Source organism: Toxorhynchites rutilus, chromosome 3 (assembly GCF_029784135.1).
Source record: "Toxorhynchites rutilus septentrionalis strain SRP chromosome 3, ASM2978413v1, whole genome shotgun sequence".
Lineage (NCBI taxonomy): Eukaryota > Metazoa > Arthropoda > Insecta > Diptera > Culicidae > Toxorhynchites > Toxorhynchites rutilus.
In genome coordinates, this window is record NC_073746.1 from 109,236,041 (window position 1) to 109,251,013 (window position 14,973).

General features: G+C 37.3%; 2 protein-coding genes across 2 annotated transcripts; both read left to right on the forward strand.

Moving 5' to 3' along the window:
• Window positions 1-9,574: 9,574 nt before the first annotated feature.
• LOC129773422 (uncharacterized) lies at window positions 9,575-11,377 on the forward strand. The gene is made up of 3 exons (XM_055777029.1): window positions 9,575-9,917; window positions 9,988-10,878; window positions 11,108-11,377. The coding sequence occupies exons 1-3, from the start codon at window positions 9,915-9,917 to the stop codon at window positions 11,375-11,377; spliced, it is 1,164 nt and encodes a 387-aa protein (XP_055633004.1). The 5' UTR covers window positions 9,575-9,914.
• LOC129773423 (uncharacterized) lies at window positions 11,356-13,931 on the forward strand. Its single transcript, XM_055777030.1, is given in 4 exon segments — window positions 11,356-12,125; window positions 12,240-12,764; window positions 12,797-13,282; window positions 13,347-13,931. Coding segments are annotated over 4 exon segments (1,692 nt in total). The 5' UTR covers window positions 11,356-11,962; the 3' UTR covers window positions 13,865-13,931.
• The last annotated feature ends 1,042 nt before the right edge of the window (window positions 13,932-14,973 follow it).

Consider the following 14,973-nt stretch of genomic DNA (forward strand, 5'->3'; position numbering starts at 1 on the left):
AAATGATTTTTAAATGAAACAAAAACGGTTATGAATATAAATGAAATTCTTTATTCATGTGAAAGTACAGTTGATGCCATTATGTATGTAACTCTATTTCTTTTGCATGGCCACCATGGGGACACTTGCTGAAGTCCAGACGTTGAACCCAATTTTCGACGGTTTTTGTTAAATACTTAAATACATAACACATATCCCTCCTTTAACGATCATCGGGAGAGAAGATCGTGGTTTCCTGATTCTCGTCGATCTTCGTGGAGCTGCTGGAGTTGGTGCTGTTCTCGGGGTGATGAACCGATCGCATTCATTATTAGACGATTCATGGACTGGTGGTGATTGTTCCTGTCTACCGGGTTCCACAGGCACGTTGATCGGTGATAATTCGGATGATAATCGTGACCTGTATGGGGTCAGATTTGTCCCTAATATAAGGACCACTTGTCAACAAATCAGGTATATGGTTCTGGAGCTGGTCAACATGCCGATTACACTTTTTGCCGCTATAGTCAACCTCATAATGCAAGTCTCCGAAGCGAGCAGAGATCACGCCAGGAACCCACTTATCCATCCTTTGGTTGAAAGATCGAAAATATACTGGTTGGGAGACACTGAATTAAGGGAAGGATGAATTCATTTTACTTTTCTGTTGTTGATCCATTTTTGTAGTGGGGTCTACGGCGCGTTTTTAGCACATACATGACAACTTTTCGCAGCCCGCTCAATATCTGCATCTATTACGGGCCAATATACAAATGATCGCGCCAACCCCCTCATTTTCACTATTCCCAGATGTCCCACGTGTAAATCCTTCAGAACAGTTTCTTGTAGCGTACAGGGTACGATCACTCGGTGCTCATACACTAGACAGCCAACAGCAATTCGATAGTTGATTTCTGGAGATTTGAAGCCCACACGTTCCAATGATTGACCATCTTCAAGAGCACGAACAATTCTTTCCTAAATATCGTCCTTTCGCGTTTCTTGCGCCATGCGTTGCGCGTGAATTGGCCGCTGTTGGGTTTAATGTAACATAAAACAATCGAATTCATCCAACTGTTCATCCTGAACGACAGCCAGACTACCTTGCAACTGATTGATCCCACCACCTGAAACAACACGGGAACAGTAGTCTGCATTTGCAGTTTTCTTCGTTCGTTTGAACACAACGTCAGAGTCGAAATTTGCCAGAAAGTCGGCGTAGTTGGTCATACGGCTGATGCAGAGCGTTGGAAGCGATTTTTCTGTGTGTAGTATTTGGGACAGCGGTTTGTGATCACTGATCAACGTCCAGTGATGAGAATACAAGTACATGAAAAATTTCTACACCGCCCAAACTATAGCGAGGGCTTCCTTATCAATTTATCCCCGTTTCACGCTCGTAGGCACATAACCTAGTTTATTCGTTGCCTCGGCTGTACCGGCCGGGACTGCGACTTCTACATATGTCTTGTGAGTTGCTTCCATTGTGTGTGCCACTTTGTACGCAGTGTCGAAGGTGTCTGGATTTTTCGCAATAATTTCATCACACATACTACGCCATTCCAAACCGAAGAGTAGCTGCTCAATCAACATACGATCCAAAAAATTTCCATATTCGCAATGAGCAACAGCCTGTCGTTGTCTTAACGCCAAACTCGCTAAGCCCTCTCCCGGCTCTTGAAGCTGCGAAATTCCGTCGCATTGGCGAAAACACACACATTCTGTCCATTGTAGCACATCTGCTGAAATGGACATTTTATCCTTCTTCTAACACCACTGTTAAATACTGGGTTTTCATAAACGTTCTTTTTATTCAATTGAAAGTCAAATATAAATTCACTGTCTATGCATTCGAGTCACATGCTTTAACGGAGGGTACATAAAGAGATAAAATTAAAAAATGTCAAAAGAATCAGGTGTTGCCAGGAAGTATTGATTTAGCGTTAAACATAACTGTTTTCAAGCATAAATCGGCCGATACTGATGCAATTTCATGTTCGATATTCGTACGAAGTTCATCAATCGTCGCTGGCTTGTTGGCATAGACCATAGATTTGACGTAGCCCCACAGGCAATAGTCTAACGGTGTCAAATCGCACGACCGAGGTGGCCAATGGACTGAGCCATTTCGTGAGATAACACGCTCACTAAACTTGGTTTTCAATAAATCGATTGTTAAATTCGTTGTGTGGCTTGTGGTGCCGTCCTGTTGAAACCACATATTATCCAAGTTAATATCATCCAATTCGGACCAAAAATCTTCGGTTATCATTGAGCGGTAGCGATTCCCATTCACAGTAACGTGCCGGTCCGCGATAAACCGCACCAAACCGTAATTTTTTCGGGATGGAGTACGTGTGAATTGCTGCCTGACCAATAACGCATATTTCGCTTATTGACGATCGCTTTTTCGATGAAAATCCGGGTCATTTTGAAGTTGTTGCTCAGCCCAATTCACGAACATACGACGCTTCTGGTGGTCAATCGGCTTTCAGTTCTTGCGTCAATTTGATCTTGTAAGGATGTAGGCTAAGATCTTTTCGCAAAATTCGCCACAACAACGTCACAGAGATGCCCAACGCTTGAGAACGACGTGTGGGAGACTGATTTGAGTCTTCCTCAATTGATGCGCTAGCGACAGCAATATTCTCGACACTACGGGCACTTCTTTGTCTCACTGGTACCGGAACATTTGTACTGTGCCTTTGGATTCAAATTTTCCCACTAGACAAACAATTGTTAATCTGGCAGGACTATATGACGACCATAAATTGGACGTATCGCTCTTAAAGTTGAGGCCATTGACTCCGAATTTCGGTAGTAAATTTTAATAATCTCGTCTCGTTGTTGGATCGTATATCTTTCCATTATGAAATGGCAAACCTTACTGAAAAGAAATGTCAAGAAAGCGGCGAAAAATATGGCGTTGTTTGTTGTCCCTATCGGTCTACTTTTGTAGCGTCCCTATTGAAATACCCTTTATTATAAAAAAATATCCCCGAAACTGTAACTATAAAAAAAACTATAAGCCAACTATTAGAATATAGTCTACAGTTTATAATTCTTCCACAAGTGCAATTCTAAGTGTGTGTATGCGTGACCATTGTATTTAGCGAATAACTATACGAAAGTCAAACATTTGTATTTTTCTTTTGCAAGCGTGAATCTGACGACGGATTTATCGACGAATAATATATGAATCCGTTCAATTCGGTGACAAAAAGGAGTAAAATAGAATAAGAATAGAATAAGAATAGTCCGGCAATGATCTTATGCCTTACATTCTAGATTACTACCACTAACATTAATTTATTCATTTCATTGAACAATATTCTAAAATACGAAAAAAGTCACTTGTCCAAAAATGTTACTTCTATATTCGCGTCGGTGTCTCAGACCGAATGTGTTATAAAAGTGACATAGTGACTGACCGCCTTCTGTATGTTGCGATAACCAGACGCTAATCAGCATCGCAAACAACGGATCTAAGCACATTAGCATACGGTAGCATTTCGTGCATGGTGGATGTAGCCGTTTAGTATAAATTAAACACAAGAATACACAACACTTACATGCATTGAATTAAAACTTAAATCTAGAATTAAATAAGTAAAAATTATAACTGTTCTACATACAACGGTACACAAAATTGAGTATCTCTTGTCACTACACTACCACAAATAATAGTTATAACATAGATAACACAAACGAAAAGGAAACACTTAGAAAGGCATGCAGGAACAGACTGAAATGAAACATTGCTACTAATATACACCAATAAAATTGCCGGCCAAGCTAGTAGCCAACCGATCTTGGACAAATATAGAAGTGTTCAAACTTTGTACCACAGTCGTAAAATAAATTAAAGGCAATATTTTTTATACGAGAAAGGAAGTTTTTTCGGTAATTTACGGAATCTGGATTTTGTGATTCCGTACGTGAAATTAAGTGCAAAAGTTCTACGTATCAGATTTGGAGTTAGAAAGAAAACGGAGGGTTGTGAACGCGATAATTGGAGCGTGTAATTGCTGGATTGTGGATTCCTGCTTTCTCCCAGCCAACGAATCAAGGAGAAGGTAAACATTTTGTGGTGCCGTGACCAGGATCAGCGGCTGGAGAAGGTCATTGAAATCGGTGGGACATTGTTCGGAGGAATAATAGAGGCTGTAGGCCAACGGAGCAACGGATTTGCTGTTGTAAGGCTCATCGACTGAGGACTTCACTCTCTCCTGCAACAACGGAAAGCTTATACCATCATCATATGCTATTCGCCCTTCTGTCACACGGGAATAGTCGCGCAACAACGGATAGTAATCGTGATATCAGTTGGAAAAAATAATACAAGGCCTATATTTCTCAGGCCACAGGTGAGTGGCTTTCCAATTTGTTCGCGCAAACTTTCTGGTGCTTTTGAGTTTTTTTTTGTTGCATATAAACTTGAAACGATTGCCGCTTTTGACGTCACACGACTCCATATTGCAACACTCGATAAGTTGTTCACTTGGAGAGGTTCATGAAACATTAATCGACTGGTGGCATACATACATCGCATTAAAAGCTGTATTCTACAAATCGCTGGAAGGACTGCATATTTCGAAGCCGATATTTGGAGTTACATAAAGATTTCATTCCTGGATATTCAAGGCCTATTGTGGACTGGCCTCAGGTGAGTGTCTGTCCAATCAATCACAAACTTTGAGTGGTGCTATATAGTATCTTCATTGAACATTTTTTCGGTACATCGTTGGCTACTATCGGAGGATCTTCGCATCCAGAACTAATTCGGTCAGCAGCAATTCCTGCTGACACTACGTGGCGGTACGATTCGGACTGGGAGGACAATTGCATCTACTGCATTTACTGGAAACAACTTGGAGTTGGATTTGATCAACGGCGGGAAAAGCGTGACGACATTCATCTTGCGCTCTACAACAACGGAAGGATACGTAAATTTTTACATTGGAGGACACTGTGCTGCAACACAGTCTGCACTGCTGGTTGCACTTTTCGGAAACAATATATTTTCTTGGATTGCGACGACGATTATTTCACGTTTAACTACTGCTGCATTTATTTGAATTCAAGGCCTTGTTGAGACAGGGCTAAGGTGAGTACCTGTCCAACGATTTACGTGGTAACTTGCAGTGCTTCTTGGTTGGTTTTCTTTCTATTTTTCGATCGTCATCGTTCATATTTCGGTCAGAGCTGATTTTTGTCACTGTCACTGCTCATATTTTAGCTACTATGACCATTGCAACATTACTATCGAACGACGTGCAACAAAACACAAACCGACAAAACAAGTTGTTCGCTCTTTGCTGATGAATGGTTTGTCAGAGTGCTCTGACGATCAAAGCATGTTGCTTGCCATTGCACTATTGTGGTCAAGACGGAAAATACTATGTCATTTGGTGTTATGGAAGTTTATACTTTTTTTCAATTTGTTTAATGGAAATTTATACATTTATCAGGGTTTATAGGGCTTCGTGAATATCCTTATTATATGAAAATGCTAAACATCGAGGAGAATAAAATATATAAATGAGTATAGGATCTGCCAAATACGTGCATTTGGATGCCGGGCAGAAATTTCATCGAAAGAATTTCTTCATTATCCTCACATGTGAAGATTTGTCATTGCTAGTTGAAATTTATGTCCTGAATTCAACCGCTATAAACACCTTATGTGTAAAGTAAGGAATTGATACATGTAACGAACTGTTTCCTTATCTTAGTGTGTCTGGGTTTAATGGTAATTTATTGAAATTTAAAATAAGTTGAGGAGAACAATTAGTTGATATTTTGTAATAGAATCAAAAGATATCTGCTAATCCTTCCCATTTTCAATCAGGTTTTTATTTGAAAGGAAAGTTAAACCGGTCGTCTTGTTTAATGAGTTCCATAGATTCTCAGGTGATTCGTTGGGACTTAGTAGTATGTTAACATCAATGCTTCCTAATTCTAGTAGTGTATAAACATTTATAAATAACTAAGAGAATGATTGGGTTGGAGTGGCGCACCTGCAATTGCGGTATGACATTTATGCTGGAATAATGAGGGAGAACTGATAAGGTCAATTTTAATTGAGGATAAATTATTGCCCCGTTAAGCCCCGGATTGTTTTTGCTGCGGTTTACATTCAATACGCATCAAAAACATTTGCACAATAATAATATCGATATTTATTGTATAAATAGAAAATAGTCAAAAATTCGGCTTGAGAGAAATCACATATCGTGAAACATCCGAAAATAAACCATGTCCTTTTTTATTTCCTTATTTAGTAACTGTCAGTCCAGTGATTAATGTTTTTCTAACGAAAAGCTCAATGTCGGCCCCTAGGGACTGGCATGGGCTCAATGTGTTAAGCAAGCCAAATTCTGGTAAAATCAAGCTTGTTATTCAGCCATTCCATGCCAAATCGATATAGTGGTTCTCAGATTTTCATGACAATTGGTAGTTATATTCCTTATCGCGGAATATTGAATCCGTTTTTTTTTATAAATTTTTCATTATTTTTTATTCTTTCCGATTAACATTTTAGAGTGGTCCGCCAAATCAACTTATAACCTTTTCCAAAACTGACTTTTTAAAATTTCATAAACTTTAGATACAGGACCGATTCAAATGATCGACATATCAAATTGAAGCCAATGAGCTTGTCTTTTTTGAAAAATATTTCCATTGCCCTTTTGTTTTCGTAATTATTTATTGTATTTGTGTTTTATCGTTTACATGATTTAGGAACCAAAGGCAATATAGTTTTAATTTTTTTTCTTGAAAACTTTTTTACATAACATATCCAAAAATCGAAGAGATGAATTTTTCGTTTTTGTGTTATGATTTTTCAAAGTTAACAAGTTTCATCTAAATTCAATATTATTAATAAAGCAATCGTCGAAATTGATTTAAGACCTTACGTCTAACATGATAGTCTGAGATTAGAAATTATAATAAGTATTGATAATGTAACCATGATACAGTCGCTATAAATCATTGTAGGCACATGGCAGTCTAGTCGCATATGAATATTGAACGAAGACTAAAAACACGTTAACTTTAAAAATCATAACACAAAAATGAAAGGAAACACCTCTCTGATTATTGGATATGGATAAAAAAAATCTCAGTGTTCAAGAAAAAACATAAAAAATATAGCGTCCTGTATTTTTGGCCATGTAAACTATAAAAAACAAATACAATCAATAATTACGAAAACTAAATCCAATTTTTCGCAAGTGTAATATATTTTTTCAATTTAGGCTTATTGGATTCAATTTGATATGTCGATCATCTAAGTCGGTCCAGTAGTTCAAAAGTTATGAATTTTTGAAAAAAAAATCACTTTAGGAAAAAGGGGAAAAATGGATTTTTTGGACCACTGAATTTTAAAATGGAAATGGGCACCCTAATGGAACAATAAAAAAATACGAGTCTAATATCCTGCGATAAGAAACGAAACTACCAATTTTCATGAAAATCTGAGAACCACTTTATCGATTTGGCATGACTGATTCATAAAAGAGCAACCTGAAAAATGAAACAAAAACTATAGAAATTTTCAAATGTTACGAGAGAGTTGTATTGGAATTTTTGTAAGAAAAGAGGTGGGAAGTTGTTTTAAATTATATTTTTTATTAACAAGATTAAGTTCGTCTTTTATTGAAACATTGCTTCAAGCAAACTCAATTCAACAAACATCTGTTCTCATATAATAACCCTTAACATATATCTAGTAATATAAAACCTGTCTTGCAATCTAGTTGTTTGAATTCATCTCTGTGATTGTGTCGTTCCAGATGTAAAAGTTTGACATAACCTTATCTGAAAGATCCTTGTTCAATTTGACTAGAAGAATATTAGAAAGGGTTTCCGCTCCTAAACCAGTTCTCTGATCAGAAAGGATTATCGCCAATGCACTGAACGCTCTTTCAACCGATACCTGACTGGATGGTGTAGCCAAAACAACCATAGCTACGGAGTGTAGTTCCGGGTGGGTATATTTACGAGCTACCCAGTGTTTCCACACATTGAAAGTATGGGGCTGACGATCCTGTGTATCCAAAGCTCTTATTTGATTATAAAAAGTTGAAGAATTGTCAGAGCTTGTATTGAATGTCCCACCAAACATTTTGATCAATATATCATCGACTTTGTCGTTAAAATCAAATGCATTCGTGTGTTCCTTTTCATCAGAAGACACCACCGGGCTTAGAGAGCGAATTCGTTTCCAAGTATCTGCAATAAAATTCTGAAAAGAACATATTATTTTAACATAATTCAACATAAGAATTGATAAAAATAATGTCTAAAAATGTTTTTTTGTTTGAAAAACAAAAAAAAATCAAAAATCAAGAATTTTATAATTCATTTACATAAAAAAAATAGAAAAAGGTTGGGTGTACGTGCACGTTACTGAAAAATACCTGAATTTCTGCTTTCTCATTAGTAGACTCAAAAACTGTAGAATCAAGGAAGTTCAACCTCGGATCCAAATATAAAGATGCCTTAAATGCCATGTTGTTGCGAAGACGTTCCAATCGATTTGTGCATGTTGATACAAGGGCATTAGAGAAAGGATTGCCTTTCAGCATACTGACCTCCTGAATGGCAACCAACCAGTCGATGTAGAATTGTGACAAGGGATAATGATCGGCCTGCATAACCTTTGTACAGTGATATAACGGCCTGGTAGCATCAACGTAATCTCTGATAAATCTCCAATCATCCTTGCCCAAACCTGAAAATGTATTTTTTTCTTACATTTATTTATTGGAACGATTAAATTGTCTTAATTTACACATTTCAGAATACTGAGTTCCCAGTTCAACAAATTTCGCTTCTTGCTTTAAAATGCTAGACAACATATGGTATGTTTGATCTGGATACTTTTATGTTCACAGCATCTGCTATAGGATCAAGCAACATTTTCAGACCCTCCCATTGAAAGCAGTTCAAAGGCAGGTTGTGTTGCGTGACAAGCTTTATGGTTCCTTCGACATACGTTCGCTTGTCGAAGGAAACAAGGCGCTTAGTGATTACTCGTGACCTTTTTTCTTGATTTCCATCGGGAAAGAGCCCTTTGATTTCCGCTGCCGTTTTATGTTTGTTCCGGAAGTGTCGTACCAAATTTCCTGAATCGAAATTCTCCTGTATATAAGTACAACCACTGTCAGGATCAATAGCACAATAATATTTAATGCCTTCGATTTTGCAACACTCTTTGACAATTTCGGCAAAACTTTTCCTGCCGTGAGCTCGCTTTCTCTGCATAGAGGAACACCCCACACTACTGTTCTCACCGATCGGCATAATAATTCTTTAAACAAAAATCAAACTCAACAACCGGAACGGAAATCGTAACTTTGCTCGTTGAAAATTAAATACAATCTACGACAATCAACAATTCGTTACGGACATTTTTACAGCCTACTTGATCGGTCAAAGCGTATTGACCGAGGGGCGCGCCCTCCTGATTCAATACCAAGCAGCGATTCGAAAATATAATTTCATTACACAAAAAACATCTAAAATACCATGATTATTGACAAATATTCGTTCATTATATTTCAATTTTGAAACTACTAACAAAAATACGCAAAATAGTGTAATTACCATTCATAGTATTTAAATTATTGTCAATATTGACAAAATTATTTAAATTACCTTCATTACCAACAAAATGAACAGATAATTACACAAAATATTGCAAAATTTACACACTTATTTAGGGTTAATACGAAGGGTAAAAAATATTTACATTGAGTTGGAGTCTGTGAGCGTGTTTAATGTCAAAAACCATGTTAGGTGATTTTTTCGAGGTTATTTTTTTGTTTTGAAACGATTCTTGAAAAGTGGGTCGAAATCTTGTCAAAAACATTTACTATCGTTGTTTGTTGTTGAAATAATTGGTCCGAATCGGAAAGCCATTGAACATGGTAAGTTAATAATTGATATTATAATAAAATGATTGTTTCAATTTCCTAATACATAAATACAATAATTCAGGACTTATTCACGAAGGATGAGGACACCGTTCACCGGGAGGCGTTGTGGAAAACAATAGCGCATCATATTGAAGCTGTGCCGGTTGAACTAAGGAAAGCCTTGGAGGAAAGAAAATTCGATCGGCTCATAATTCTGGGAAATCTGGATGAGCATGCCATCGGAAGTCTCCCGTTGGATGTAGGTCCGAAGATTTTCCTTGGCTACATGGTAAAACGCATCCGAGAATTAACCATCCCGTTTTTGAATGCGGATTTAAACAGTCGCGTTGGTTCCCATCGTTCGGTGGATATAACACCGAACCAGAAAACCATGAAGAAGCGAAAGCATACGCCCACTACTTCTGCGGGAAGCTCGATGCTCGGCTCGATGGAAAGTGAAGCCGATTTTAACGCTAGCGTGTATCAGAACCGGATTGCAGTTCTCGTCGCAAATTTCTTGAACACAAAATCGGTGCCAGGTCAGGTGAAACCCGGAGATGTTCAAGTAATTGTGTCCAAAAATGAAGCAGAGCCTCCGGTAGCAAAAGTCGTTTGCGTCAGCTGTAAATTGCCGTGCAATGTTGCCTTGACCGAAGCACGACCTGGCGTGTTCCACCCAACACTATCTAATTTCTTCAAACACTACACCAAGTCACATCCAAAGTATACTCCTCCGGTCATGAACAAGGACATCCGGACAGCTTTTACTCGAACCAAGAAGGAAAATGTAAGAAATCAGGAGCAGCAGACAACAGTAACTGAAAGCAGTGCATCTCACAAGGACCTCTTGGAGTCAGACATTCCCGGCGAAGGCGTTTTGGAGGAGTATCTAGCCGAGGAAATCGAACCAGGAAACGAAGCAGTCACTATCGAGATTCTGGATGCTAGCAAAGCTGTCGTTGTTGACTCACAGGTTGGTTAGAGTTCCTTGAAACCCTAGAATGCTCAATGTTTTCCGTTTCACCCTTCTTTTTTATTAATAAATAGCTTGCTAAATGGTTGGTTTTAAGTTTTATTTATTCACATGACACTAATGTATATTCACAGTTCATTCCCAACATTTTGTCCGTGTTTGCGTTACGTGTTGCTGATTCAACGTTCTACTGATGCTAAAGATTTGTGTTATTTTTACTTCGTTTTAGTTAAAAGTCGCAAGTCGGTCTCGATCAGAAAATCGGAATTGGATGCTCGTTCGTGAAATCGATTCTAATCAGCCATTAATCACAAGCTATTATGAGTACACTCAACGAATCGTTAATATAGCTGAACAACTCCAAATCGATTCGAGTTCGGGACGGTCGTCTAATTCTACACCATGTATCCTGGATATTGAAACGACTTCTAATACGGCTTCACCTAGTATGAAATCTAAACTCCTTCTGGAGCGGGAAAAGGATCAAATTTGCAGATGAGTTTAAGACGTATTGCACCTACATGTATATTTTAGCAGGACCGAAGGCTTATAATACGCTTAAATCAACATTGCCGTTAATTTCGTTGAGAACTGCACAAAAACATCTACACAAAACTATTGATCGAGTTAAAGAAGGGGAATTGCGAGTTGAGCAGCTGAAGAAATTTTTGGAACTCACGGATTCTCCACCTGTTGTTTGGCTATCCGAGGATGCAACGAGGCTAGTTTCTAAATTACAAATCGATCCTGCTTCTGGAAATATAATTGGAACTCTTCTGCCGAAAGATGATGAGACAGGAATGCCTGTATTATTACAGAGAGACCTTGAAAGTGTTTCACAGATGAAAAAAGAATTGAACTCCTCCACACTGACCATCAACGCCGTAGTCACTATAGACCCTTAAAAAAAGGTGCCCCACCTTTCTGTTTGATGGTTGTGGGATGTGATAAGTTTACTGCAGCACCAGTAACCAAACGACGCATATTCGTAATAGAGAAACTAAATTCTGTTGGTATATTAGTTCCAGGAAGCTCTTCAGATGGCGATTCACGATATACATGTTCTCAAAAACAATTCTGTGGAATGTACAAAAATGTGCAACTAACGAATGTACCAGCAGACTGGATCCATTGGTTCAATACTCCATTTGAGAATGATTACGGTCACCACTGCATTCAAGACACTGTGCATATCATGGGCAAGATGCGAAACAATTTGTTCAACTCAGGAAGTGGTATAAGAATAGGTAAGAATATATTTAAAAATTATTAATTTATTGACATTAGTTGTCATTCATAACATTTCTACGAGCATTTCTATCAATATCATGTCGACAAATTTTTGTATAAACTTTTTTCAGGAAATTTCATCGCATCTAAAGCACACCTAAGGATCGTTGTTCAGAATATGCCACGCACAATACATAAATTGAATGTTGGAGACATTTTGTCGAATGACAAAATGAATTATTCTTCTATTACAAAGCTACTAAACCCAAAAATTGAGGAATGGGTTCTAACAAATATTCCTGGAGGTAGTGGAACTGTGATGTATCTTAAAATAATGCGATATGTGAATGAAGCTTTCATAGACTCATCGCTCAGTCCTCTATGTCGTATTTATAGGATGGCGTTTACTGTAATGGCTCTCCGTATCTGGAAGACTTGTTGTAGGAAAAACAGGAGCTGCTTTATGATAGCGGCAAATATCTACGCGTGCATTGAAATGAATTTCCATGAATTGATCAAACTCATCAATTTCTTCAGAGAAAAATCAATGGATGAATACTTTTAGCCAACATTATTCGGCAGTCAAGATTGTGAAGAATTTTTTCGCCATTTGAGATCATTGACTACTTTGTGTTCAACAATTGTTAATTTTCAATGCTGGACTTATTGCATAGAGTTCATAGAGTAGACTTTATGAACTATGCAGAAAATATACTGCAATGTTATGGAGTCAATTCGAAGAAGAGTTCCAAAACCTGCCAGACATTTCAACTTCCGGGCCTAGAGGAAATCGAACAAACTGTTCTGAATGCCCAAGTTGACGCTGAAAATGAAATGTTGCACCTGGGTCTTCAGGCTGTGCATCCTATCTCAGCCTCGATCTCAGCATTATTTCCTGAAATAAGGTCTGAAATTCCTTTTGAAACACCCATCACGAACGAAGAACGGAATGATGATGAAGTCAATACATATGCTGATGCAGATGTTGACTTGGATGATGAGCACAACTATTTGGATCTCGATTTGGATCATTTGGATATAACTGTGGCTTCAAACGGTGATTCCAGCATGCATGCCGAGATGTATGTACCTTTGGATGTTGAAGATGAATTGCGGCTTATGCTAGGAGAAAGCGCTAACAACATTGAAATTAAACATCTCATCAAGGGAAATGGTATGTATGGACATAATACAAGTTTGGGTATTTAGCATAAACTATAACACGCTTCGAATTTCAGTATCAATTAAATCATCACGACTGTACTTCAAAATACAGAATTCAGATGGAAAAGAAGTTTTTGTGAAAAAGTCAACTGTCGTTTGGTTGTTTAACAATGTTAAGGATACCGTTAGTTCAGATCGCCTATACCGTTTTGTTAGGAATAATGATAGGAGAGTTGATCCTATTTTAGTCCAGTCTGGAGGAACGCATGATGAAATTCATATTGGAGATTGGTGTGAGTTTAAATATAGGGCACATGGAAGAACACGAGTCGTGTATGGTAATGTGGTAGGATTTGAATACATCATCGGTAGATCGAAGACCTACACGCTGCACTGCGCTCCAATAAAACCACCCAGTGGCATTGTGCCAACAGGAATTTTTGTGTATGCTAACTGGTTTGAACGATGTGGCAATGTAGCGAACAAAATTCAACTTACTAACATTGTAAATGATGGTCGGATTGATATAGATTTGTACAAAACACATATCCAATCTCCAACATTTATAAACAATGTTATGACACTAGCTTGAACGCAGTTGTTTGTATGATTTGAAGTTTGACTATTCTAAATATATAATAAATACGAAAGGTTCACGACTTGAGGATAATAAAAAGAGATCGAAAGAAATAAAAAAAATAGTTGATAATCAAATATTAAAACTCGGATTTAATTGAATTTACACAAATTGAAAAAAATAACCCTGGGAATATAAATTTTATAGAATATTCGGTAATTGCTACACTAAGACTTGTGTAATAATTTCGGTAGTACATATTTAAAAATTGTTTATTCATTAATAAATTGTACCCAAGATTACTGCCGTTCTACCGATGGTTGTCCCATGTTCTACACAAACCTTGTGCACGCTGGGATAACCATGCATAGAACGGCAGATTAAAGTGTACTCAAATATTCTTTAGTCAACCATATCCAACCTACCATATTTTTAACAGTGCATTATTCTTATATTTCGTTGGTTTACCGAAAACGAATCTTGATAAACGAAATTATTTCAAGGTTTAACCTTCTAACGCCCATGGTGTGTGTAGAGCATCATTTCTTCAAGGTTCCCTCGGAGGTTCCAACTCTCACTAAATTGCGAAATATTGTAAAATTGTATTTTGAAGTACTAACTGTAAAACTATTGATTTACAACATTAAGTAAAAATGAGCGCTCACTCTTTAGTTTTAGTTTTACCTCGAGCCTTACTCTATGTTTACAGTCAAACACAATTTAAAACAATAAAAAAATTAAACGGCTACGATGTTGTTATTGAAGCATTTTTCATACACAAGCTATTTTGCCATCCAAATCATCATAAAAAGTCGTGAGCGTTAGAGGGTTAATTTACCAGCATCCTTCTCTAGTTGAAATCAGAGAGTATTTTGAATATTTCTCAGAATACTTTAATTATTGATAACTACTCCATTCAATTCCATAAATACCACAATAAAATATTAATTATTGTAATTATCATATTGATTCAATTATATATTATCATTATTGGTTGGTTCCTCTTTCTGTACTGGAATTACCTATTAAATACTAAAAATATTTCAAATATTCACAATCTACTCAATAATTATAAAATTACTATAAATAATAACCTATAATGTCATTACTAGGCAGCAAGCGTA

Bases quoted from the DNA above. Each gene is read 5' to 3' on its own strand.
- LOC129773422 (XM_055777029.1), top strand. The intron at 10,879-11,107 runs GTTGGTTAGAGT...ACTTCGTTTTAG, and splicing joins CTGTCGTTGTTGACTCACAG to TTAAAAGTCGCAAGTCGGTC.